This window comes from Erpetoichthys calabaricus, chromosome 5 (assembly GCF_900747795.2).
Source record: "Erpetoichthys calabaricus chromosome 5, fErpCal1.3, whole genome shotgun sequence".
NCBI lineage: Eukaryota > Metazoa > Chordata > Cladistia > Polypteriformes > Polypteridae > Erpetoichthys > Erpetoichthys calabaricus.
The window spans coordinates 152,594,567-152,620,861 of record NC_041398.2 but is presented as its reverse complement, the minus strand read 5'-3'; the positions used below and the strand labels follow the sequence as shown (position 1 = coordinate 152,620,861).

Genomic DNA, 26,295 nt, shown 5'->3' with positions numbered 1-26,295 from the left:
GATATGTGGACTAACAGACTGATTGACCAGCTGACTACATCAGAGGCTTATCTTACAGACAATGCACTTCAAAAAAAACCTTGCAGGACTTTCACTAGTGATGGTTATCTTATCTCTACATTTTATTCGTTCATTGTTCTCTTCTTTCAAGGTTAATTCATCTAAGGTTTATTAATTTTGCTCACATTTGAACAAAAATGTTGTTAAAATGAAAGAAAAAAATCACTTTGCTGTCTCAATATAAGCTAGAGTATTTTTCAGTTTCTTTGTTACACCTTGCTTCCTCGGAAGCTTGAATTTGTAATCTGTTTAGTTAGCCAATAAAAGGTGTCATTACACCCTACTTGTGTATCATATTCATAGTTACGTTAAGAAATGTTATGTTTTTCCCTAATCTGTGCAAGGGAGGAAATATAAATGCTAAATAGGAGCAGTCCAAGAATGAACCCTTGTGTAACTTCACATGTGATTTTTGTTTACTCAGATTCATAATTACAAATTGACACAAAAAAGTCCCTATATTGCAAGTATGATTCAAACCAATTTTATACTGTATCAGTCAGTCCCACCTAGTTTTTCAGTCTCTCTAGTAATTTCTTATGGTGAACCATTTTAAATGCTGAACTGAGATCCAGTAATGCTAAAACAAGACATTTTATACTCATCACTGTCCATACGAATGTTATTTAAAAGAACTGTAGTCTCAGTGCTATGGTGTTGTCAAAATCCAGACTAAAAGTGTTAAAGATAGATGTTATTGGCTAAGGATGAGCTATGTTACAGCAAAAAAGTTTATTTAATGATCTTTCCTAAAAAATCATGTTTGAAATGGGCTTATAATTAGTTATTACTGAGGCATCCAAGGGCCTAAGGAAAAATACCAGAATTAAGATACATATGGACTATTTTCAGTACTTCTATTGATATGTAATTTAATACCTTTTTAAAAAGGGCTTGTAGGGAGCATGTCAAGGCAAGGAGTAGATGGTTTAAGATGTTGAACAGTTTTTGTCAAGGTAGCTTGATCTAAAAGATGAAAATGTGACATCTTAACTACAGTACAGTAAGTTGCAAATGGAGGCACATGTAATACTGGCATTTTCTCAGAGATGGAGTTGCATACTGTAGCACAGACTGGCTTTATCCATTTTTCCAGGCTGGAACCCAAATCGTGCCTTAGCAAACTATTGCCAGATTCTCTTATTGCCAGCTAAAAGTCTCAGTCTACCAGAATGGGCCTCCCTTTAGAATGTAGCGTCTGTGGCCTTATCTGATCAGATGATCGATTCCAGACCATGTAACAACCAGGGACATCTCTCTCTAAGGCACAAAATGTCTCAAGTTCTGAACAAAGGATCATAAATCCAGGATGAGTAACACTGATGAAAAGAACTTTGCACCAGTGGTCAACCAAGAGGATAGGCTTATGTGCATTCAAGAAGCCAATGGCACAACCTTTATTCCTCCCTATAAAAACCCTTTTAACACCCTAATAAATTGCTCTTCTGTCACTTCACTACAGCTTGACCTGGCCATAACTTGGCTCCCCATATCAGAACCCATAGCTGATAGGGTGTGGCTGCAACATAGGTTGACACAATCCCTTTTCTCCAGAGGGCAACTGTACTGGGCTGAAAAGGTGGAATACTCATCTGTGTTGGAGTTTGAACATCCTTGCTGAGTGATGGTGAGGACAGGAGCAAGGAAAAGAGACCATACGTTAACCACGCATTCGCCTTGCTAATGACAGTCACTGACTGATCACCAGTTGACTTAACAGGCATAACTTTGCTAGTATCCTAGAACACTTTGTGTAAAACCCCCAAAGAGAAGACTGCAGTACCACTCACAACCAGAAGGTGTGACAAAAGGCAAAGAAGGAGACCCCTTCAACAAAGAAAATTAAAGTACAGTGGAACCTTGGTTCACGACCATAATTCGTTCCAAAACTTTGGTCGTAAACCGATTTGGTCATGAACCGAAGCAATTTCCCCCATAGAATTGTATGTAAATACAATTAATCCGTTCCAGACCATATGAACTGTATGTAAATATATATATTTTTTTTAAGTTTTTAAGCACAAATATAGTTAATTAAACCATAGAATGCACAGCGTAATGGTAAACTAAATGTAACAACATTGAATAACACTGAGAAAACCTTGAACAACAGAGAAAACTAACACTGTAATAGTTTGCGTTATAGCGCTACCAACCGCTGGCTAAAAACACTTTTTTTTAATGAGTTTTAAGCACAAGGAAAACAATGAACATTTGAAAAAATCTGTAATTTAATAAATCACCAAGAAAAGTAACATTGCAACAATGCACGCTACGAACCGATCACTGTAAACAGAAGTGAAAACAAAATCAAGCCCCAGTGCATTCTTTAACTGCCTTCTCTACCTTATGAGTCCAGCCCTCTCTCTCTCTCTCTCTCTCTAGCGCTGCCTGTGTGTGTGCGCGCACAGCTCTCACTCTCGCGATGCCTGTGTGTGGTGCGGCTCTCTCTCTCGCGCTGCCTGTGTGTATGCATCTGTCTCTCTCGCGCTGCCTGTGTGTGTGCGTCTGTCTCTCTCTCACTCTGCCTGTGTGTGTGCTTCTGTCTCTCTCTGGCGCTGCCTGTGTGTGTGCGTGGCTCCCTCTCTCTCGAGCTGCCTGTGTGTGTGCGTCTGTCTCTCTCTCTCGCGCTGCTTGTGTGTGTGCGTCTGTCTCTCTCTGGTGCTGCCTGTGTGTGTGCGCAGCTCTCTCTATCGTGCTGCCTCTGTGTATGTGTGTGTCTGTCACGCGCTCTCTCGCTCTCTCTCTTGCTCGCTGCACAGGAAATGCACAGGGAGAGACTGAACACGTACAAACCGAAAGGGGAACTGGCTTGTTCGTATACCGAGTGTGTGATCGTGAACCGAGGAAAAAGTTTGGCGAACTTTTTGGTCGTAAACCGATTTGTACGTGTACCGAGACGTTCGTGAACCGAGGTTCCACTGTACCCTCAAAAATCCTTCCATATGTCTGGAGAAAGATGACATGAAAGGAACCAAGCATCGTTCACCTCAAAAAAAGAAGTATACTTTGATTTGAGAACTATTGGCTGTATTTTAGATGGGACAAAACCAGCTAATGTACTGTAGTATTGGTGTTAACTGTAACTAAATTTAATAATCTTGTGAAGAATAAATTCTGGCTATTATACATTTCTCAACTTACATCTGTAGTACTAGGGTGTTGTACCATGTTAGCCATTATGAATGTAGAGAAAAGCCAAGCAAAATGACACCTTTTATTGGCTAACTAAAAAGATTACAATATGCAAGCTTTCGAGGCAACTCAGGCCCCTTTTTCAGGCAAGATGTAATACAGAAACTGGAGTTCTCTGTGTTTATATACACACTCTAGGACAAGAAACAACATTGGTAAATCTTTAAATGAGAAATCTTAAATGTAAAAAATAAATAGTTTCATTCAGGCTAGGGTTAATTTAACAAGAGAGAGAAGAACAATGTATGGTCAAGATCTTTGGATAAGATAACTGTCCAACAAAGTCTTTTGAAGTTTGTAATGAGTTTTTCAAAACAATGTGGATCTGTAGACAGGTTGTCTAACCTCATGAACTGAAAAAGCAGGATTCATTAGTTGCGTGCCTCTTCCTATAAGAGAGGAAAATTCTATCTAAGTCAAGAGACAAAATTGACAAGTTATGTGCCTTTTTCTACAGGAGACAGAAAGTTAAACTAAGTTTTTATTTTATGTTTCGTGTTGTTTGTGTCTTTTGTCTGTATATATAGTATCTACAGTAATCCCTCGCTATATCGCGCTTCGCCTTTCGCGGCTTCACTCCATCGCGGATTTTATATGTAAGCATATTTAAATATATATCGCGGATTTTTCGCTGCTTCGCGGGTTTCTGCAGACAATGGGTCTTTTAATTTCTGGTACATGCTTCCTCAGTTGGTTTGCCCAGTTGATTTCATACAAGGGACGCTATTGGCAGATGGCTGAGAAGCTACCCAGCTTACATTTCTCTTTCTCTTGCGCTGACTTTCTCTGAACCTGACGTAGGGGGATTGAGCAGGGGGGCTGTTCGCACACCTAGACGATACGGACGCTAGTCTAAAAATGCTGAAAGATTATCTTCACGTTGCTATCTTTTGTGCAGCTGCTTCCTGAAACGACATGCTGCACGGTGCTTCGCATACTTAAAAGCTCGAAGGGCACGTATTGATTTTTGCTTGCTTGTTTTTCTCTGTCTCTCTCTCTTTCTGTGCTCTTGACGGAGGGGGTGTGAGCTGCCGCCTTCAACAGCTTTGTGCCGCGGTGCTTCGCATACTTAAAAGCCAAACAGCCCTATTGATTTTCCTCTGCCTTTATGACAGTCTCTGCTCCTGACTCCTTTGAAGAGGAAGATATGTTTGCATTCTTTTAATTGTGAGATGGAACTGTGATCTCTGTCTTGTCATGGAGCACAGTTTAAACTTTTGAAAAAGAGACAAATGTTTGTTTGCAGTGTTTGAATAACGTTCCTGTCTCTCTACAACCTCCTGTGTTTCTGCGCAAATCTGTAACCCAAGCATGACAATATAAAAATAACCATATAAACATATGGTTTCTACTTCGCAGATTTTCTTATTTCGCGGGTGGCTCTGGAACGCAACCCCCGCGATGGAGGAGGGATTACTGTAGCCCAAAATCACACAAGAAGTGCCGCAATGGGCTTTAACAGACCCTGCCTCTTGACAGCCCACCAGCCTTGACTCTCTAAGAAGACAAGAAAAAAAAGGGAAGAAACCTTGGGAAAGGGAGTTCAAAAAGAGACCCCTTTCCAGGTAGGTTGGGCATGTAGTGGGTGTCAAAAAGAAGGGGGTCAACACAGTAGGCCATTCATTTAGAGAAACTGCAAAATAAAATCAAAGTGTCAGGCAATTAGAAAATGTAAGAAACTCTGAAAAGAAGAGATCAGGCAGACTCAAAGTCACAACCCAATCAGAAGACAAGTTTCTCAGGATCACCAGCTTGTGCCTCACAGCACAACAACATCAAGCACAGCTTAACAGTGGCCAAAAAAAAGTAAGTTTGACAGGGTGAGTGGCAGTAAGAAAGCCATTCCTTAAAGGACAAAGTAAGGCCTTGAAATACCAGCTGTGAACTCCTGCAGACTGGAAGATAATCTTATAGACCAATGAATCAATATTTGAAATGTTTGGTTCATCACTCAGATTGTTTTTACATTATCGAGTTAGTGAAAGGATGGTTCCTCAGTGTGTGATGGGGTTCCATTAGTAACATTCATAACTTTGAAACTGAAATTGTCTACAAGGTCATTGACAGGAACTGAAGGAAGAGATGGTGTGAGTGTAAAGGCCTGAGTGAATAATGTACAGATGTTTTAGTTGATACATCACTTTCTGATTACTTCTGTTCTAATTCCTCTGTCAGCAGGAATCATTAAGTTAAAGAAAACACAGCAGTGACCAGAAAGAGCAACATCAGTCACTTTTAACTCTGAAATAATCAGGTCCAAAAAATGTACCTTATCATGTGTTGACTTTCGTACATGCTGGTTATGTCCAAAGTTATCCAGGACGTAAAATAACTCTTTATCACTACAGGTAGACTTTCACTAATCTAGCACCTCGGGACCTGAGGAGTGCCAGATTCGTGAAAATGGCAGATAACAGAATGATTACTTGTAAATAGTAGTTAAACCCCTCCTCATACAATATCAAGTAAATCAGTACAAGTTGGATAATAAAGGAATTAGAAACATTCAAATTTTATTTGAAGTAATTTTCTGTACTGTATAGGCACAGGCAAAATATGTATAAAGGGTACAGGTAAAAAATACAGTTAGGTCCATAAAATATTTGGACAGAGACAACTTTTTTCTAATTTTGGTTTCTGTACATTACCACAATGAATTTGAAATGAAACAACTCAGATACAGTTGAAGTGCAGATTTTCAGCTTTAATTCAGTGGGGTAAACAAAACGATTGCATAAAAATGTGAGGCAACTAAAGCATTTTTTAACACAATCCCTTCATTTCAGGGGCTCAAAAGTAATTGCACAATTGACTCAAAGGCTATTTCTTGTGCAGTTGTGGGCAAGTCCATCGTTATGTTATTATCAATTAAGCAGATAAAAGGCCTGGAGTTGATTTGAGGTGTGGTGTTTGCATGTGGAAGATTTTGCTGTGAACAGACAACATGCGGTCAAAGGAGCTCTCCATGTAGGTGAAAAAAGCCATCCTTAAGCTGCGAAAACAGAAAAAACCCATTTCCATCCATTTTCCAACCCGCTGAATCCGAACACAGGGTCACGGGGGTCTGCTGGAGCCAATCCTAGCCAACAAAAGGCACAAGGCAGGAAACAGAAAAAACCTATCCGAGAAATTGCTACAATATTACGAGTGGCAAAATCTACAGTTTGGTACATCCTGAGAAAGAAAGTAAGCACTGGTGAACTCAGCAACGCAAAAAGACCTGGACGTCCACGGAAGACAACAGTGGTGGATGATCGCAGAATCATTTCCATGGTGAAGAGAAACCCCTTCACAACAGCCAACCAAGTGAACAACACTCTCCAGGGTGTAGGCGTATCAATATCCAAGTCTACCATAAAGAGAAGACTGCATGAAAGTAAATACAGAGGGTGAACTGCAAGGTGCAAACCACTCATAAGCCTCAAGAATAGAAATGCTAGATTGGACTTTGCTAAAGAACATCTAAAAAAGCCAGCACAGTTCTGGAAAAACATTCTTTGGACAGATGAAACCAAGATCAACCTCTACCAGAATGATGGCAAGAAAAAAGTATAGAGAAGGCGTGGAACAGCTCATTATCCAAAGCATACCACATCATCTGTAAAACATGGTGGAGGCAGTGTGATGGCTTGGGCGTGCATGGCTGCCAGTGGCACTGGGACACTAGTGTTTATTGATGATGTGACACAGGACAGAAGCAGTCGAATGAATTCTGAGGTGTTCAGAGACATACTGTAATGACATCTATCAACTAGCCCTTTCTTGTAGTGGGTGTAGTGTAGTAGAAGCACCATGTATAGCTGCAAATTGCAGCCAGGCTGTTCTCAGAGTTTCCACTGTGCAAATCATGTCACACAAACATATAAATAGAATAATGAAGTGGTGAGACTCAAGACCCATATTGGGTATAGAAAATTTGCATCTGAATATGATGTGGACTTTACCAGCTCAGGATATTTCTGTGACGATGCAGGTTCACTCCATGCTTCCATCTGACTTCTGGGAGCTCTTGAACCCGACACCATCGGTAATGTCACCAATGAGCTGGACAGTGAGACACAAAATGAAGCAAGGGGATGGTGCAAAAAGTGCCAAGTGCTTTTATTTAAAATCAACAAACCAAAAATAAAGTGTCCAAATTAAAGTGCAGTGCATCAAAAATCTTTAAATACTGTAAATATTCCAATAAAACAAGTGAACTAGTGGAGGTTAAAAACAATAAATAAATCGAGATTAAAATAACGGCTGGAAGCATTCTTTTAAAACACAAAGCCCGATGCATCCTTCTTTAACCTGGCTACTCCCCTGATTCTCCCTTCTGGGCCATACAACAAGGGAGTCGCCCTACCAGAAAAATGCAACTCCATCAATACTGGTCCGGTAGCCCTCCGATCCCCAGCTATGTCCAGCAGGACCAAGACTTGGGTTCCTTCCCCCAGCGGCCAGGTCGCTCATGCTGGGGCTGAACACGCCCAAAGCCTCCATGACTCCCGCTCCTTTAGACGGCCAGCCATCTCTACTGCCAGTCACTTCAGCTCCTCCCAATTGCTCAGCTGGAGCGACCACTTCAATCTGCCCCCTTGGAGAATTGGCCAAACACTCCTCCAGGGCTCTCCTACCACCTGCCTACCTTTGCTTCAAGCGAGCCTGCTGTCGCTCGCTCGCTCTCCTGCACCGGCTTTCTCCTCCTGCTTCCTTCTCCCTTCTCCACTAACCTCCCTTCACGTTCTTTTCTTTCCTTTTCTGTTCTTTTTTTTCCAGCCGCCTCATGCTTCTATTATTTATCATGGGGATGTGGATAAAAGTGTGGCAATTAGCAGCTCCCGGCATATATTACGGATGCGGACGACTCCTCACCTGTGCACTTAAGTGAGGACCGCCCGCATCACGAATTCACCTGGGAACCGCTCCCGCCACACTACCACACCCCCACTCTACGAGTGTGGCGACTATTTATTTAAAAAGTGGCCTTTTTGATGTGAGCTGTGAAGGCAGCTGAAGGCAGTGTACAAACTTCCTAGTGTAGAAGGATATTTGTATGAATTATGTGAGTCATCTTAGTGACAGAAATTGCTTTACAACCACCTGCTTAGAACCAGATTTCGTCATAAAGTGGTGCATATCTGTCAATGTAGGAAAGAAAGAAGGTGGTACTTGCCTGTGCTTACAGGAGAGTGGCAACACATAAAAAGATGTAGCACAACCAAAACAGAGTGCAGTATGTGGGTGCAGTGACCTGGATTATAGGAAGGCAGATTAGTAGGGGTCTATCTGTATTATCTTTGTGATCAATTTAGGTGAGAGAATGTGAGTGAATGAATGCACAATTCAATAATGCATCCTTAACATTTGAGAGTTGAGAGAAAATCCAGGGAAAACTCATACAAGAAGGTAGTAAATATGTAAAATGCAACAATTTAAATAGTTTGTTTTATAAAAATGAACAAATCTGTGTTAATTGAAACAATAAAGTACAATATGTCATTTGATTGAGATGTTAGAGTAAACTGTGTAATCTTTAAACTGCAAGAAGAGTCTTTGATTTTTAATGAGCCTGAAATTCTCAAATGTAGTTTTATTCTATTCTAATATTAATTATTCTAATTGTTTAGCTGAAAGTCATACGATATTAGTATTGGAATCCAGATCTAAATTATTTTGTCTTAGGTACTGCACATAAAATGGTATTCAAATGTGTTTGCCATGTTGTTTGTTGTGTGAAGTTAATTTTTGCTGTTTTTTATTTTTAGCCTCCCTTTTTGCTCAAAATATGGGTTTTATTTCTGAGGATTTAGAAACTAACACATCACTATCTATATTTGCAAATTGGCTCAATAAGAACTGCCAACCAAATTTTTGGCGGGTAAGTATGCACTTAATTGTATTTTGGAACATTTGTCTTCAAATTATTTTATTTGGTTTGCATTTATCCAGAAGTATGTTTGTTTAGTTTAAGTGTTCATTTGCATTAAAAAATATTTTTTAAAAACTGCTCCAGTGTGCACTGGTTATTATAATCTGATGAGGGTCAGAGAAAATCTCACAAGGTGCCCATGCCACTCATATTAACCAGACTTAACTCCATGTAGGCAAACACAACAGCACGCTCTATGGCTTTGACTCACCACTGTCAGAGCAGACTCGGAAAAGGAGGCAGCTGTAACCTGTTTTTTATGGTATTGTCTTCTCTGTGGAGAGTGCATTCCCTGGCAAAAACTGAATTAGGCACAGCAGACCGATGATAAGAAGCGATAGACAGTTTCTGCACATGTACTACTTTCATCAGCAAAAGCCACAAATTAAATTACCATGTCTGCCTAAAATTATAAAATTTTGAAGTATTCATGTGTATGTGGAACTTGGACTATAACTTAGAATCTGTCTGGAATTGGCTAGAACCTTCTTTAATATAGGCATATTTATAGAAACAACAATATGTAGCACATAGATTCAAAATGAATTATAAATAAGAAATACCATTAACTAATGAATGCCAGCATGTTTATCCATATTGTATAACATATACACAATAGTGGTGTGTAGAGAATACAATATGCTAGCAATCTTCATAATCTTCATAATGGCTGTGTTTACAGTGCAAGGATTAATTTAAAAATGGTCATGTATCTCACAACTCAATTCTTTAATGTAACTATTGTGATTAGTACATAGTGTCCTGTTTTAAATACAATTAAAAAATAATTGATTGTATCTGTTTATCCATTCTTGAAACCTTTTATTCTAGAACAGCGCCTTAGTAGCTGAAGTGTAACTTAGCAATATCAGGCATAAGGCAAAATGTTGAAACCAGGTCTTGAATGGGTCTGTCCTAGACACATTTGCAATACCCCCTGTATTCTCATTCACATTTATGTCACTGTTCCACAGTATGCAAATTGTCACAATTCAAGGCAGGCTGTTGAAGTATAGTCATTAAACATTGGTCAATATTTACCTAACGGCTTGTGTATTTTTTTGTTAAAAAAGTAAATAATAATAATAATTAAAAAAAGAAAAGACCACCATCACCTTGTGATAGAGATGTTCCAATTGATCGACCGCTGATCTTAATCAGGTGATTTTCAGCTCCTGCTTTTCTAGGTTTTTCGATACTTAGGTTGCTGTGCTCCGTTACACTAAGTATTATAGTAAATGAGCCAGAGCACATTTTTTTTTGCAGTGAAAGTATAAACAAGGCAATTCAAGTTTTTTTTTTTTTTTGTTTACAAGAGAGTGAGAGATGATTAGAGTATTAGCTGTTACATTAAAGAAAGTTGAGTAATAAACTGAGAAAAAGAAATGAGAGAAATCATCCTGTGCAGTTAAACAGATGGCAAGAAAAACTATCTTAATGAACTCATTCCTTTTTTTTGTTCTTTAATTAAAACAGATTCCGTTTGAGTTTAGACTGCATTCCTGTTTTATATTCTTCAGCTTTTCAACTGGAAAAAGAAAAAAATAAAGACAAATTTGAAATAGGTAGGTAGATAGATAGATAGATAGATAGATAGATAGATAGATAGATAGATAGATAGATAGATAGATAGATAGATAGATAGATAGATAGATAGATAGATAGATAGATACTTTATTAATCCCAAGGGGAAATTCACATTCTCCAGCAGCAGCATCATACTGATACAAAAAAAACAATATTAAATTAAAGAATTGAAGAGTCGCATAGTTTGGGGGAGGAAAGATCTCCTCACTCTGTCAGTGGAGCAGGACAGTGACAGCAGTCTGTTGCTGAAGCTGCTCTTCTGTCTGGAGATGACACTGTTTAGTGGATGCAGTGGATTCTCCATAATTGATAGGAGCCTGCTGAGCGCCCGTCGCTCTGCCACAGTTTTTAAACTGTCTAGCTCCATGCCAACAATAGAGCCTGCCTTCCTCACCAGTTTGTCCAGGCATAAGGCGTCTTTCTTCTTAATGCTGCCTCCCCAGCACACCACCGCGTAGAAGAGGGCGCTCGCCACAACCGTCTGATAGAACATCTGCAGCATCTTATTGCAGATGTTGAAGGACACCAGCCTTCTAAGGAAGTATAACCGGCTCTGTCCTTTCTTCATCAGTATTGGCAGTATTGGTGCTTAGTTAGTTAACAATAGTCTTGTTAGCTTAAAAACAAAATGTCTTTTCTTTATAAACTTTTTAAGCATGTTAGTCTTGTGTTTTCCCAATAAACAACTTATGAACTTTTGATACATTTGTGGCTATTTTGAAGATTTGTATTGTTTTTATTCTTTTTGCTGTGTGTCATACAGTATAAGTGTTCTTAAGAACTAAGTACTGCATTATTAAAATGAAAATCCCTATTTATAATTACACCTCAAGAAGAACACACCTGTATAAATATAGTAACTGTATGCTTTAACAGTAAAAAAAAAAAGCTGTAGTGCAATTAATGATTAAAAATTATTAAAACCTACAAGTGTGTGCTGGTATATTTACATTGAAGCAGTGCTTAATTGCCAATACCAATTAATTGAGTTTGTGTGTGTGTGTTTAACTTTTCCAATCTGTCTAATATCATTTCTATATCAGGTTTTGATACAAAAAATTCTAATAAACACATTTTGAATGACTTGATGATTATGTCTGTGCTATAAAGAAGACAAGCTATGTATTATGCTACTAGTTACTTCCACAAATGGATACAGTGGTTTGCAGTTGGGATTCTAAATCAAAGGATTATCAAGTTGGAGGACATATTTCCCTTCGCCGGTAGATACAGTACATGAGGATGAACAACTTCAAGTACAGGTTCAATTGCTGAGGAAAACAATGTTTGAAAGGACCACAGCAGCAGACTATTTCACTTACCTGGAGCAAAAGCAAATGACACAGTCTGCTCTACACCCTGTACATCTGAACACTGGCAATTTGACCAAGGAGGCAAATGTACTAGCTGACACACTCTCCTCACAGTCCTTCAATGTGGGACCTGCAGATTGGAAACCATTTCATTACCTTGGATGAGTTGGGAGATAAGTCTGTGGCTGGTGGCTCTTCCACACCTTCATTTTCTGTACCATCCTGTCCTGCGGCCAATGGGTAACTTGAAGAGTCGAAATGCTGCTCCTGTTACTCATTGCCCTATACCTTGTTCTATACCTACTACAGTACTGCAAAACCTGCAGTTCAAGTTCTGCCCTGCTCAGGGGCAGTGCACAACACTGAAAGTTTGACAATTCCATTATTAAGCAAATGACATACTAAACAGCTTTAATTCACTGCTTAATGGGAGCAAAATGTGACATTTATTAACAACTTTTTTTGTGAACATCCAAAATTTTTTAGATGTGCTATTGTACATCTGAGCATGATTGGGGCTCATATTTTTATATCCAATATTTCTTATTCACTGCGGTGGGCTGGCGTCCTGCCTGGGGTTTGTTTCCTGCCTTGTGCCCTGTGTTGGCTGGGATTGGCTCCAGCAGACCCCCGTGACCCTGTAGTTAGGATATAGCGGGTTGGATAATGGATAGATGGATGGATATTTCTTATTCACTTTATGAAATTAAACAATGACTTGTGAAACCTACAATTAGTTGAAGTCATAAATTTCAAATCAACTCACCATTGAACAACTGATTTGCATCAATTTGTTGTTTTTTTTTTTTTGCATCTGGCATCAGTTTTGGCAATGTAGAGAATCCTGCTACGGCATTGGCAGCGTATCACTTGAGCTAAAGCGATTTCGGGCCTTCATGCAATCAAGGTTTTTTTTTTCATACATTAATCCAAATAAAATGCATTTCTCCAGTGTTGTATCAGTGACAGTAGATAATGTCCTTTAGGCTCCCAAATGTCATAGATGGTCAGGGGCGAATAACTTCACTACCTAGCTCATTAGAGGCAGACTCTATAAAATACAAATTATTCCATAGGATCAACATACAATCCTATTAAATGACATGGCCAGTTGAATTATGAAATCAGTCATTCTAAAAACTCCTCAGCAGAAATAACATTCAGTGCTGGAACACCCTCCTGTTGCAAAAAGCTGCAAATTCATTTTTTCTTGCTAAATGTGCATATATATTTTCATATAAATGTGTATTCTAACAATTTTGAAGCGTGCTCATGCATATAATTTTACTTGCTGCCAAATGTGCTTCACATTTCTCTTGAATATGTAAGTTTTGGTTTAAGTCTTTGAAGTGAAATAATCACAAAAGTATTACATTTACTTTTTTTAAAATTATTTTATTGATTTTATTGAAATCACACAACATTCCATACAAATAAATCAATTTTTACAAAAATAAGACCAAAAACAAATCAGCCCCCACCCATGAGAAAGAGAGTTAAGCCACCAGAGTAAAACTTAAAGCTAGTAAAAATAAGTGAATAAAAAAAGGGGAGAGAATCTGCTTCCTCAGTGCTTTAAAAGCTTATTCTCAAATGTTATTGAATAGATCCAGCCAGGTTTTGAAAAAGTTCTGCACAGATCCTCTAAGTACGAATTTGATTTTTTCCAGTTTCAAATAGTATATAACATCAGTTACCCACTGACAGAATAGGAGAGTTAGGATTCTTCCAGTTGAGCAAGATAAGTCTACATGCCAATAGTGTAGTAAAGGCAATTACAGTTTGTTTGTTCTTCTCCACTTTAGGCCATCTGGGAGTACCCCAAACACAGCTGTTAATGGGTTAGGAGGGATTGTGACACCAAGACTGTATTATAGGCATTTAAAGATTTTGGTCCAGAATGATGCTAATTTGGTGCAGGCCCAAAATGTGGCCCAGGGAGGCTGGAACTTCATTGCAACATTCACAGGTTGGATCTTGCCCTGGAAACATTTGGGACAATTCTTAGTGAGACACATGTGCTCGATATATAATTTTGAGTCAAATAATTGTATGCTTTCCACATATGGAGCTCGAGTGAATTCCCCGCATTGCTACCTTCCACTCCTTTTCTGAGATGTTGAGTGAGATAACCTTTTCCCAATCTACTCTTGGATCTTTGAAAGGGAGGGACTCAAGAATGGTTTTATATATTGCAGAAATGCTGTCTGAGTCCTCAAGACTGATCGATATTTTTTCCAGCATAGAGGTAGGTGAGAGTTGAGGAAAATTGGGCAGGTTCTATTTAACAAAGTTTCTATAGGTAGTGAAAGAGTTGCTGGAAAGTTAAGTTTGGAATGTATTCATTCATAGGATGCAAAGACATTGTCTGTGATTTAATCCCAAATATTTTCCAGACATTAAAAACTGCATATGTTTACGAGGGTGGAAAACGGTGGTTCTCGTGCAGAGGTACCTCAGGATAATAAGAAATAAGTGAAAAAATAACACTGCTGCTAACGGAGCTCTGCTTCAGACGTCCATCTCCAATAACGCATGAGACCAACTCCAAAGTGTTACATTTACAATCAAACTGGGTAATTCAATTGAACCTTTTTAATGTAATTAATGCCAGTTAAATTTATTTATGCAATGCTAAAATTCATAATAGTAATGTACTTAAGAATCATTGGTGATGGGTTTTTGTCTATAATATATAATTACATCAGCTCATGCAATTTGTCAGTGGGTCAGTCAGGGCAGATCTGGAACACAACAGTGTAAAGCTAAAAGATTGTTTAAACTTCTGAGCCATATGTGCTAGTGATCAGTGAAGACAGTGAATACCATCCTTTTGCTCTTTGTCTTTTGTGACCATGAAACAAATACTTAAGACACAAAGCTGCATGGTGAGGATACAAGGTAAATGTGAAGAAAATGCTGAACAGCAGTCTAGCATCTCAGTATCTAGTTAATTAAACATCTCATATCAAGTGTCAACCAATAAAACTTATCCTGTGCTTCTGCACAATGTGCATATTCACTCCATGTGAAGTGGGAGTTTTTGAATTTTGTTTCAAGCTTTAAGAAAAATGAAGTCAATTTTAATCCACACTAACACAGATAATTGTGAAAACACATCTTTTTAATTATTTTGTCCTTCCATTCACAATGAAACAGCGTTTTTGATAACCAAAAACAAATCTCCCCTAAATATGATAATACTGGGTTTCTCCTAGCTGTGTAAATGAGACAAATAGTACTTTTCAAAAACAATGACATGATTGTTGTTATAAGGCACCATCCTGGGGCCTCATGTATAACGCCGTGCGTAGAACTCACACTATAGCATGGCATAAGCACAAAAGCGGAATGTGCGTACGCACAGAAAAATCCAGATGCAGGAATCTGTGCATATGCAAACTTCCACGTTCTTCCGCTACATAAATCCCGATCAACGTGAAAAGTAACGCACGTGCACGCGCCTTCTGTCCCGCCCCAACTCCTCCCAGAATTATGCCTCTTTGAATATGCAAATCAATATAAATAGCCCTTAAGCTTAGCCTTCTGTGAAAAGACAATGGGAAAAGCATGGGGGAAAATATAAGAATTTCAGCGAATACCAAGTGGAGGCAAGGACAAATGTACTATTTGTTGGTTTAAACAGTGGGATAATCAACAAAAGGTAGTTGATCGAGTGACAGAGTGTCAGAGAAACTCGAAAGCTCAAGTTCACAAAGTCGCACAGTGCCCGAAATAAAAAAGAAGTTGTCAGATATCAAAGTCGCCGTGAAAAGGAGAGTCATAGCCCACCGTCTGAGTGTCAAATGAAAGCTTATTAGGGCACAGAGAAAAAAATAGGCACACAGTGGGGAAAAAAGCATGAAATGTCAACTTTAATCTCGAAATTTTCACCTTAATCACATAGTTTATTTTGTCATTAAAGTAGAACATCATAAACTTAACCTTAAAATCGTTTATTTTACTAGTTTCTCAAATCCCATCGTAACTAAAGTAGCACGTTAAATGCTTTGTTTTGTATTTGATCTTCTGTGTGTGTATCACTACATGCTTCCGTTCTTTCTTTTTCTCCGACAGGACACAGAATCCATTACATTCGTGATATTACAGCTTTCTGAATAATTAAAATACTGAGATGTATACGTAATATCTTTTTCATGATGATAGGAATAAAAGCATGTTATTAAACATGGGAACATGGTGGCGCAGTGATTGTTCATGTCTCACGCAAGAGGCTTGCTGCGCCATGCGCGACCTTCAATGAAATAATGTATTACAGAAGTACTGTCTCTTTCAAACGTACTAACCCCCAATTCCTGTTCTTCCTTTTCTTTCTCCAAATACCCAATCACCACACAATCAGCTCTGTAACAGACGTTAAGCCATCTATAAGCTTAGAACGGCGATTCTTCAAAACTTTTAAGGAACATTGAAATATCTTCGTAGTACATGTTTAATTATTCTATCGGCTTATCCTTCCAGTGTCGCATCAGCACCAGCAAGAATACAGCGCAAGGCAGGAACAATCCGTGAACTAGCTAGCGCTGCGGCACCGTGTCCTCATATGTTTAATTATTAACAATACAAATTATTTAACATTTTGTTGCATTTCATCTTAAAAATGATATCATCATCATATGTAAATACGCGCTTTATAAAGTGCCGCAGGTTGTGCAATATTATAACTGCAGTGCAGGTTTACAGTGAGGTGATTGTACTAATAAGTACAAACAGTTCTACAAGGAGCACTTGATTGAGTGCGTTTATAGTTCTTGGGATGAAACTGTTTCTGAACCGCGAGGTCCATACAGGAAAGGCTTTGAAGCATTTTGCCATGGCTGAGGCAGCGTGTGCTTGATGCTGTATACCGATAATTCTCTTTCCGATCAGCTGCTGCTGTGATTCCCCACTCAGATACAGTGATATAAATACTCCGAGTGGTGCAGTGAGAGTAATATGGAAAAAGATGATCCGCTGTGGCAACCCTTAACGGAAGCAGCTGAAAGAAGAAGATGATGCAGTGAGAGCAACAACGCTAAAGCAGTTATGGCATTTGGAATACTATGGCTATTCCCTGGACCATTATATTGCTACAGGTTAATTACAATCAGATGCATTACACTAATAAACAATATGCAGTTAGTTTCAGTGTATTTATAAAACCGCGTCAGGGATGTGAATCTAAGAAAGAAAGGGTAACCACACAGGAACAGTAGCACTGCTTTGACGCTGGGTGCCGCCAGTCTGCAAAACCAAGCGGAGAACTTGCGTACGCCAGGGTATGAGGTACCGTGGAAATGTGCGTGGCTTTTCGCCAAGTTTAGGTTTTGTACATCGCGATTCTAGCGTGGAAACATTCGTACGCACCGTTTATACATGAGGCCCCTGGTGATCTCATCTTTACTGTGAAAATAGTCCTTTCCTGACTTAAAATACTGAAATATTTTGGTGTATTTTTGGCAGGACACCCGGTCTGTATTTTCCAAGGTTATGGAAATCTTATTGTCCAGTTTATAACCTTTAAAAGTCCACACAAAGAAACCTGGTTTTTCCCTTGTGAATTCAGCATTTCAATTTACTTTTGGTTTGCTTCACTAGCAAGCAGCACTTTTGGATGAAAATTGTGCATGCCCAATAATAAAGATTTATGCATGTACTGCATTTGAAAGTAGATGAAACTTTTAGAAAACACCAAGCCCCAAACACAAATAGTTTTGAAAACACTCCATAAAGTCTATGAATTTGATAATGCTAGGTTTATTGTATCAGTGTAAATGGGGCACTTACTTCAGTTTTATCTCCTGTGATCTCAATTTTACTGTGGAAACAAAGCACTCAATGTTGTTGTATTTATTTAGGCAGCATTCCCAGTTTATATTTTCCAAGGTTTTTGTAACTTTATGCTCATTTGTAACCTTTAAAATTAGCAGAATTTCATTGTCTGTTCACAATAAGAAGCTGTTTTATTTTATTTATTTTTTTCTGCTTCATTTTATCAGCATTTCAGTTTACTTCATTATTTGTGGCTGTAAACTGTTCATTCCCAATAAGAAAGATGTATTTGTGTTTGGCACATCAGAGTGAATGATAAACTTTTAGAAAATGATCTAAAAATGCTAGTTTGTGCTGAAATGTTTTAAAATGAAAACAGCTTTTTTTTTTTAAATGGAAGACGGCTCTTTACCGTAAAGACTTCAATGGGGAAGCTTTTTTTTTATCCACGTTTTACTAATAAGAAACTATGATACAGTCCTTTCCATTTCATTAAGTTGAAAAGCAGAGCTTGTATTCCCTCTTCATTGGCCTCCCTGCAAAATCTATACAGAAGCTACAGTACATTCAGAACTCCACAGCCAGAGTCCTCACCCACACAGAGCGTTTTGCTCACATCTCCCCTGTTCTCTCCAAGCTTTACTGGTTGCTGGTTCCATCAAGGATTAAATTCAAGATTCTGCTTCTCACCTTCAAAGCCCTACATAACCTTGCCCTCCTTTACCTCACTCGGCTCCTTACACTCCTTGTCGCTCAGGTCCTTGAGCAGTGTTCTCCTTACTGTCCCACGCACCAGACTCTCCACCCTGGGAGGCAGGTCCTTCAGTGCTATAGCCCCTTAACTCTGGAACTCTCTTCCTCATTCTCTCCGAGATTGCACCTGTTTCTGATCCTTTAAATCTCAACTGAAAACTTTACTCTTCTATGAACTTTTGTCTTCTGTGTAATTTTTTTTTTACTCTGTATGTAAAGCGACCTTGGGCACTCTATAATTGCAACTTATTATTATTATTAACTCGATATGTGGTGTCAGAAAATGTCATTTAGGAAGAGATCTGCCTGGATGAGACTGAATCTTTTGAAAATGCTTCATAGCAATACGCTTTCAAACAGATTTTGATTTGACAGAGATGGAATAAAATTTGTAAAAAAAAATCCTTTATGTTACGCGATTGCTCCATCTCAGTGCCCATTATGTTAGTCAGACTAGCTGTGATTCTGACATACACAATAAATATGGACATAGATCTTACTACCTTCATTGAAACAATGATCAAAGTTTAATTTGACAGAGAGTGTACGCATGACCAGAATTCAAGTACACATATAATGGCTTTGAATTTACATGCAACAAAAATTCTCAATTAACTGACTGAGCTACAAGCTAGTGTTAACCTGAATACAAATATCATTGGACCCAAAGTGGTTTAAGAAATGCTGTGGCAGCCTCAGTAGCTTTGTTTGATGTGGCCTGATGCAACTTAAAATATTAAGAACCTAATGAGTGATCTTGATCAATGTGAATGTAAGTAGTAATGTTTGTTTTAGTGCTAATTTGCTTAATTAAAGGCAGCGAATGAACATTTCACCTTCCCACTGTAATGCATTTACATGAATTTCCACTTGCATTTTTAAGAGAAAGTCTAAGTTGCAGTGGATTTATTACATGATCTGCAAAAAAGTTATTGTAAGCCTTTCTAAATTCTAGTGCAGTGCTGTGATAACAGAGTATCCATGCCTTGTCACCCATGCAATCAAAATCATCCTACCATTCAGCACTACCTATCATTGTGAAAGTGGCTACTCAGCTCTGGTCCAACTGAAAGCAAACTGGAGGAACAGATTAGACATTAAGCACAACTTCAGAGTTCAATTGTCTGTCATCACCCCAGATTTTGAGACTCTTGGCAGGAGCAAAAACAATCTTAAGTTAGTCCATTAGTTCCCCCAAACTTTGGTCTGTTATGCCAGCCTTATTATAAAGGGTACAAGTAAAGTGGCACTGAATATTCTTCATAGTACAGTGCTGTTCAGTTTGTATCCCTTCATAGAGCAATCTCTGCTACAGTTAAATTTAGATTCTTGAAACATGATGAGCATAACCAATTCAAACTTCTGTGATAGCATACATATATGCCAGTAATTCAAGATAAGTCTGTTTTTGTGTTTATAGTTGAGTTTTTTCCACTTTGAAACTTCATGAGCATCATCAGTTTAAACTTGTTTGAAAGCATACATATGTGTATGTGTCTACTTTTTTATTTCATTGTGTTTTTTATCCTTAGTTGCACTTTTTTAATTAGTTCACATTTTTAAAAGTATGTAAAGGTATTGTGTATACCACATTTTGCAGTATATTTTGTGAAATAAATTTGAGTGGTTAAAATATTTGTGTCACAAATTAATTACTCAGAAAAAATGTGGGTCCTGAGGCTAGACCAGTTGAGAACCACCAGTCTACACCATGTTTACGGAAGCTCTTGTGCTATGCTATGCTATGCTATACTATACTATACTATACTATACTATACTATACTATACTATACTATACTATACTAGCTGCCCAGCAGTGAAGAATACTGCCTGATAATCAGATATTAGGTTAAGAGAGGTGTGCCTGCACTTCAAGTTTAAGTTTATTGTCATGTGAAAATAATATGAAGACATTTTTACTTGCATGTCCCCTCAGACTAATGACTATAATACAGTACCAACAAAAGATATACACAAACGTTTATATTGTTTGTGTTATGTGTGTTTTTTTTTTGTTTGTTTGTGCTGTGTCTGTAAACATGACATTGTTATGACTTATACTCTGCAGCTTGATGAGAACACATGTGAAAATGCATCCATTTAAAAAACTGAAATCACTACACAGAAAAAGAGAATTATGCGGTATTAAAAGAAACATCATGCATTTAACTTAAATAGAGACAAAAAAAAAGCAATGGATAAATATGCTGAAATTAAATTGCATTATTTAAAATAAATAATAGGAAATGTACATTTATACTGGTGCAAAGTGCAATGTGATAGCCAAGAAGGAACTGAAACCGTTAAAAGTGAATAACTGAAGGGCTAGAAAAGCACCTTGCAAGTTAGTGACATATTCTAGCCACAAGATGCCGTCAAAGGGAAAGAAATATCTCAAATGGAAGTACAAAAACAATTTACAATGTAGAATTTCAAAACGCTGAGATGGCTGCCTATTGTTGAACTGGATTTAATTTAAACAGTGTTTGAAATTAAAAGAACCAAAAATGACAATCTTAGAGAATATAGAGAGACCTGTTCAAAAGTGTTCAGTGTGTGCCAGAAATACATCACATAAAAATAAATCCAGAAATTAGTCCTGTAGTCAATCCTCTGAGAAAAGTTCTGATAGCCATACAAACAAAAATAAAACAAGAACTGAGATATATCTAAAATTTTGGTGCTACTAAAAAATGTACAGAATGAGTAAATAGCATTGTAATCATTACAAATCCCTGCAAGATTCGGATTTGTATTGATCCTCAGGATTCAAATAGAAATTTCAGAAGAGAGCATTATATTCTAAAAACTATAGAAGAAGTAGTTGCCAAAATGATGAATAGTAAGGTACTTTCCATTTTGGATGCAAATCAAGAATTTTGCCAAACCCATCAACATGAAGAAAGGTCCAAGCTGTGCACTTTTAGGGGGGTACAGGTTTATGAGACTCCCTTTTAGATTTTGTCAGGTCCTGAAGTGTTTCAAAAATGTTTGTTAGGGCATCTAGGAGGATCGGATGGTGTTGTGAAATTAATAACATTCTAGTTTGTGGTGACTACACTTAGTCACAGCATTGCAAGTTAACTTTTTTGAACAGGCTCAGAAGAATAAATCTGAACAAACAGGACATATGTTATGTTATGTGGTGATGTATTGATCATAGTGATGTGCTCTTGAAACGGGTCGATGATTAATAAAGGACGCTTTCAGCAGTCTTTCATCAGTAGTGGTTTTATAAGTCAAATTATAATTCAAAATTAAATATGCAACATATATACAGAAAACATTGTTTTGGTTTGTTTCAAAACTATTTAACAAAAATATCATATGAATTTGACAAGTTATTAAAATAACATATTATTTAAGGTTTTCATTTTGTTCTTCATACAGTTGTCTCTTATTTATCCATTTAGTTATTTTGTACTTGTACATTTTCCGTTTTCATTTGACTGCATTCATTAAATTATTAATTAGTAAAATGTTAAATAATAAATATAACAAAAACAAACAATCTCCATTCACTATTTTAATTTGCCAAATATGCATTTACATACAAGGCATGTGGTGAGCCTTCACTCGGGATCAAGCATGGTGGTGACGAGTTATGCTGTGGGAATGCCTCTCTGAAACATTACCTGGAAGATTTATGAGGGTAGAGGATAAAATTAATGCAGTAAAATAATAGATGTCCTGGAGGAAAACCAGGTGCAGTCTCCAAGAAACCTGTGACTTGGATGAAGTTCTTTTTTCCAGCAAGACAGTAACCCCCAAGTATAAAGTCAAAGCTACACAGGAGTGCCCAAAAAAACAAAACAGTGTTAATGTTTTGGAGTAGCAGAGTCAAAGTCCAGATCTCATTCCAATTGATAATTTGTGGTTGCACTTGAAAAAGGCTGTTTATTTACAATCCCCATGCAGCCTGGCAGAGTTTGAGAAGTTTTGCAAAGGACAATGCTGTAAAGCTAATAGACACTTAAACACACAGACTCAAGGCTGTTATGGTATGGCTACCAAACGTTCATCTAATAAATTCTGACTTAACATGGGTAAATACTTATGAGATCTGTTTTTTGCATTTTATATTTGTAATTAACACATTGAGATCTGTTTTCACGTTGACATTAAAGAGAATTTTTTGTTGAATTTAAAAAAAAAAGAAAGAAAAACCAATGTGATTCAAAGTTGTATAGCAATAAAATGTGAATGCTTCCAAGGGTGGTGAATAATTTTATAGGTGCTGTATAGTATGTGCACATACTCATATACACTGTTGAATTTTTGGTTCTCAGTTGCACAAATAAAATTAATATAATAACTTTTTTCTTGAAATGGTAGTAACAAATTTAGGGTCTTTCGGCAACAAATAAAATATAAGAAAACTAATCCTCAACAGAATTTTACTTACAGTTATGTCAGAGATAATAAAATTTAAAGAATCATCTTAGATAGAGAGGGGTGGGAATGCTATATATGAGACAAAGCAGGAAGACGGAAAAAGTCAGGGCATTAGTGAGAGAGGCACTTTTAATGATAAATATTGCCATAATTCAAGATTCTTTATTTGACTTTTGTACAAATGCATAATAGAAATCTTACTTATTCTGTCCTGTCAGGTACAAGAAACAGTGCAGGTCATCCGTATGCAATACATGACAGAACAAGTGCAAGATAATACAAATACAATACAGATCACTTACATCAGTAGGTACAATGATGAATATTTAATATATGTTTAATTTACAGTTATTCCAACCTTTTTGCATATTATTTAGAAGATGGACTGCAAGAGGATAAAAACTTCTTAAACTGAAAGTTGGTAGCTTTTCTGTTTGGAAACAGACTATGCCCAAAGTGAGTAGGGTTGCACAGAACTGCATCAGTCCTATTGCTGTAGTGTTTGGTATATATGAAGTCTAATATGGGAAGAATAGAGTTTCTATTTAAACAAGCTTTTGCCGCCAGTGACTCCTATTATAAGGATTGTGAGTCCCCCGGCTTCAAGACTCCGCACTTTCTCGTTAAAAGCGGCTTCCTTTATAGGGTGATTTCCAAACGTGCTGGTGGCAGACTGATTGAACAGCTGGTCATCCTGGCTAACCATAAGGAGCTTTGTTCACACACACATCTTGGGTGGTCACTTCAGTGCTGAGAAAACTAGGGGCTGGATCTTGAAGCGGTTTTATTGGCGGAATATGGGCAGGGATGTTGAACAGTTCTGAAAGTCTTGCCATGACTGTCAGGTTGTCTCTGCTCACAGACCTCCTAGGGCCCCTCTTTCTCCAAATCCTATTTTAGCAGGTTGAGTTTGGATATTGTTGGCCCTGGCCCTAAGAATAAGAATGGTTATCAATATATTGTTGTGCTGGTTGATTACGTGATGCAATATCCTGAAGTGTCCGCTCTCCAGAGGGCTTAATCCTCCACTGTGGCTCTCTGTGAAATCTTTACTCGTATTGGCAATCCGTGTGTGATTTTAACTAACCAGGGTACGCCCTTTACTTCCTGCATGATGAACAGTTGTGTGAAAGCCTTGCCGTTGAAAAACTGAGCACCACTGTTTATCCTCCACATATGAATGGTCTGATGGTGCAATTTAGCAGGACTTTAAAGCAGATGAAGAGGCAGGTCGCCCATGATGACCCGACTTCCTGGGACTCTGAGTTGCTGTTCCTTATGTTCACGATTCAGGAATCCCAAGCCCCCCTCCCCCCGGCGCTTACTGGCTTGAGTCCATTTGAGTTACTGTTTTGCAGGCATCTGGGGGGGGGGGGGGGCGTCTTGGATGTTATTTGTGTGGAGAGTACAGGAGTGTGGACTAACGCTCACGGTCTGTGCTTTGTGGACCATGTCATTTTACTCCAGGAACAACTCTCTAAACTTTCCTTTATCGCTGTGGAGCATCAACAGTGTGAACAGGATGCCCAGAAACATCATTATGATAAGAAAAGCAAACTCCATGATTTCAAAGCTGGCAGTTGGGTACTGGTTCAGATTCCTTCTGACCCGCATAAATTCCTTGCGAAATGGCAGGGTCCTACTGTGGTTGAAGAGCATGTGGGTCTGGTAAATTACAAAGTCAGTATACCGGGTTGGCGAAAGCCTGTACAGATTTTGCATGTTAATCTCTTGAAAGACTGGCATGAACCTCAGGAGGTGGTAACTTTCGTGGCTGCAGTCTTCCAGACCGACATTACTATTGATGACAATTTAAGTGGATCCCAGAAATCCGACTTGCTGTCTTTGATATGATGGAATACTGATGTCTCTTCCTCCCTGCCAGGTCTAACTAGACTAGCTAAACATAAGATCATTATAGAGCCTGGTGTTAAGGTGCAGCTGTGCCTGTATCAGATACCTGAGGTGGGGGAGAATGAAGTGGTTTATGAGGTCAGACAGATGCTCGAATTAGGTATTATTCATGAAAGTAAGAGTGATTGGTGTAGCCTGATCTTTCTGGTACTGAACCCTGATAGTTCAATTCATTTCTGTATCGATTTTAGATGCTTAAATAATGCCCTGTGTTGATGAGTTACTGGAAAAACTGGGTCAGGCATCAAATATCTCTATGCTTGATCTTATGATGGGGTACTGGCAGATGTCTCTTGAAGCCTCAAGTTGTGAAAAAACAATATTTGCCACCTCTGACAGGTTATTTGAATTTACTAGACTCCTGTTTGGTCTGCATGGCGCACCTCAAACTTTCCAATGTATGATGGATCAGATTTTTGCGCCCCCATTCCGAATATTTTGAAGTGTACCTTGATGATGTCATTATTTTCGTTAATGATTGGCAGTCGCATTTGGGGCACCTTCAAGCTGTACTTGACAGCTTAAGACAGGCTGGGTTGACAGCTAACCCTAAGAAATGTAAATTGGGTATGTCAGAGACTCACTACTTGGGTTATTTTATGAGAAAGGGTTGGTTAGACCACAATTGAAAGAGGTAGGTGAGGTGCTTGCTTGCCCCCCGTCCTGAAACGCAGTGGCAGGTTCGTGCCTTCCTCTCACTAGGTGGTTATTATAGGAGATTTATCCCTTATTTTGCAGATAGAGCTACTCCTCTAACTGATCTTATAAAGGGCAGAAAGAACCAATCCGTTGTCTGATCCATTGATTGTGAACACTCCTTCTGTGATTTGAAGGCTGTTTTGTCATCATACCCAGTTTTGAGAAATCCTGACCTTTCTGGGGAGTTCATCCTGCAGACTGGCGCTAATGCATTCATTTTAGGGGTTGTCCTATCACAGGTTTTCGAAGGCATGAAGCATCCTATCACGTATTTGAGTAGGAAATTGCTTCCCAGGGAGTGAAATTACTCAACCATTGAGAAAATGCTTGGCGATTGAATGGGCAATGGAATCGCTTCGTTATTATTTCTGGGGGCATAAATTTACCATGGTTACCGATCATGCCTCCCTGTATGTGTATATATATGTACTGTATATATGTGTATATATGTATATCTACTCATATATATATATATATATATATATATATATATATATATATATATATATACTAGCAAAATACTCGCAGCGGAGAAGTAGTGTGTTAAAGAGGTTATGTAAACATATATATACATATACATATCTACATATACACATCCACACACATATATATATATATATATATATATACATATACACATCCACACACACATATATATATATATATATATATATATATATATATACACAAATA

General features: G+C 38.1%; 1 protein-coding gene across 1 annotated transcript in view; it reads left to right on the top strand.

The window, feature by feature from the left end:
- Positions 1-26,295, top strand: part of aga (aspartylglucosaminidase) — a 223,773-nt gene that overhangs the window by 81,973 nt on the left and 115,505 nt on the right. The window contains exon 4 of the mRNA XM_028802138.1: positions 9,006-9,118. Coding sequence (XP_028657971.1) covers positions 9,006-9,118 — 113 coding nt within the window. The remainder of the gene's footprint in view (positions 1-9,005; positions 9,119-26,295) is intronic.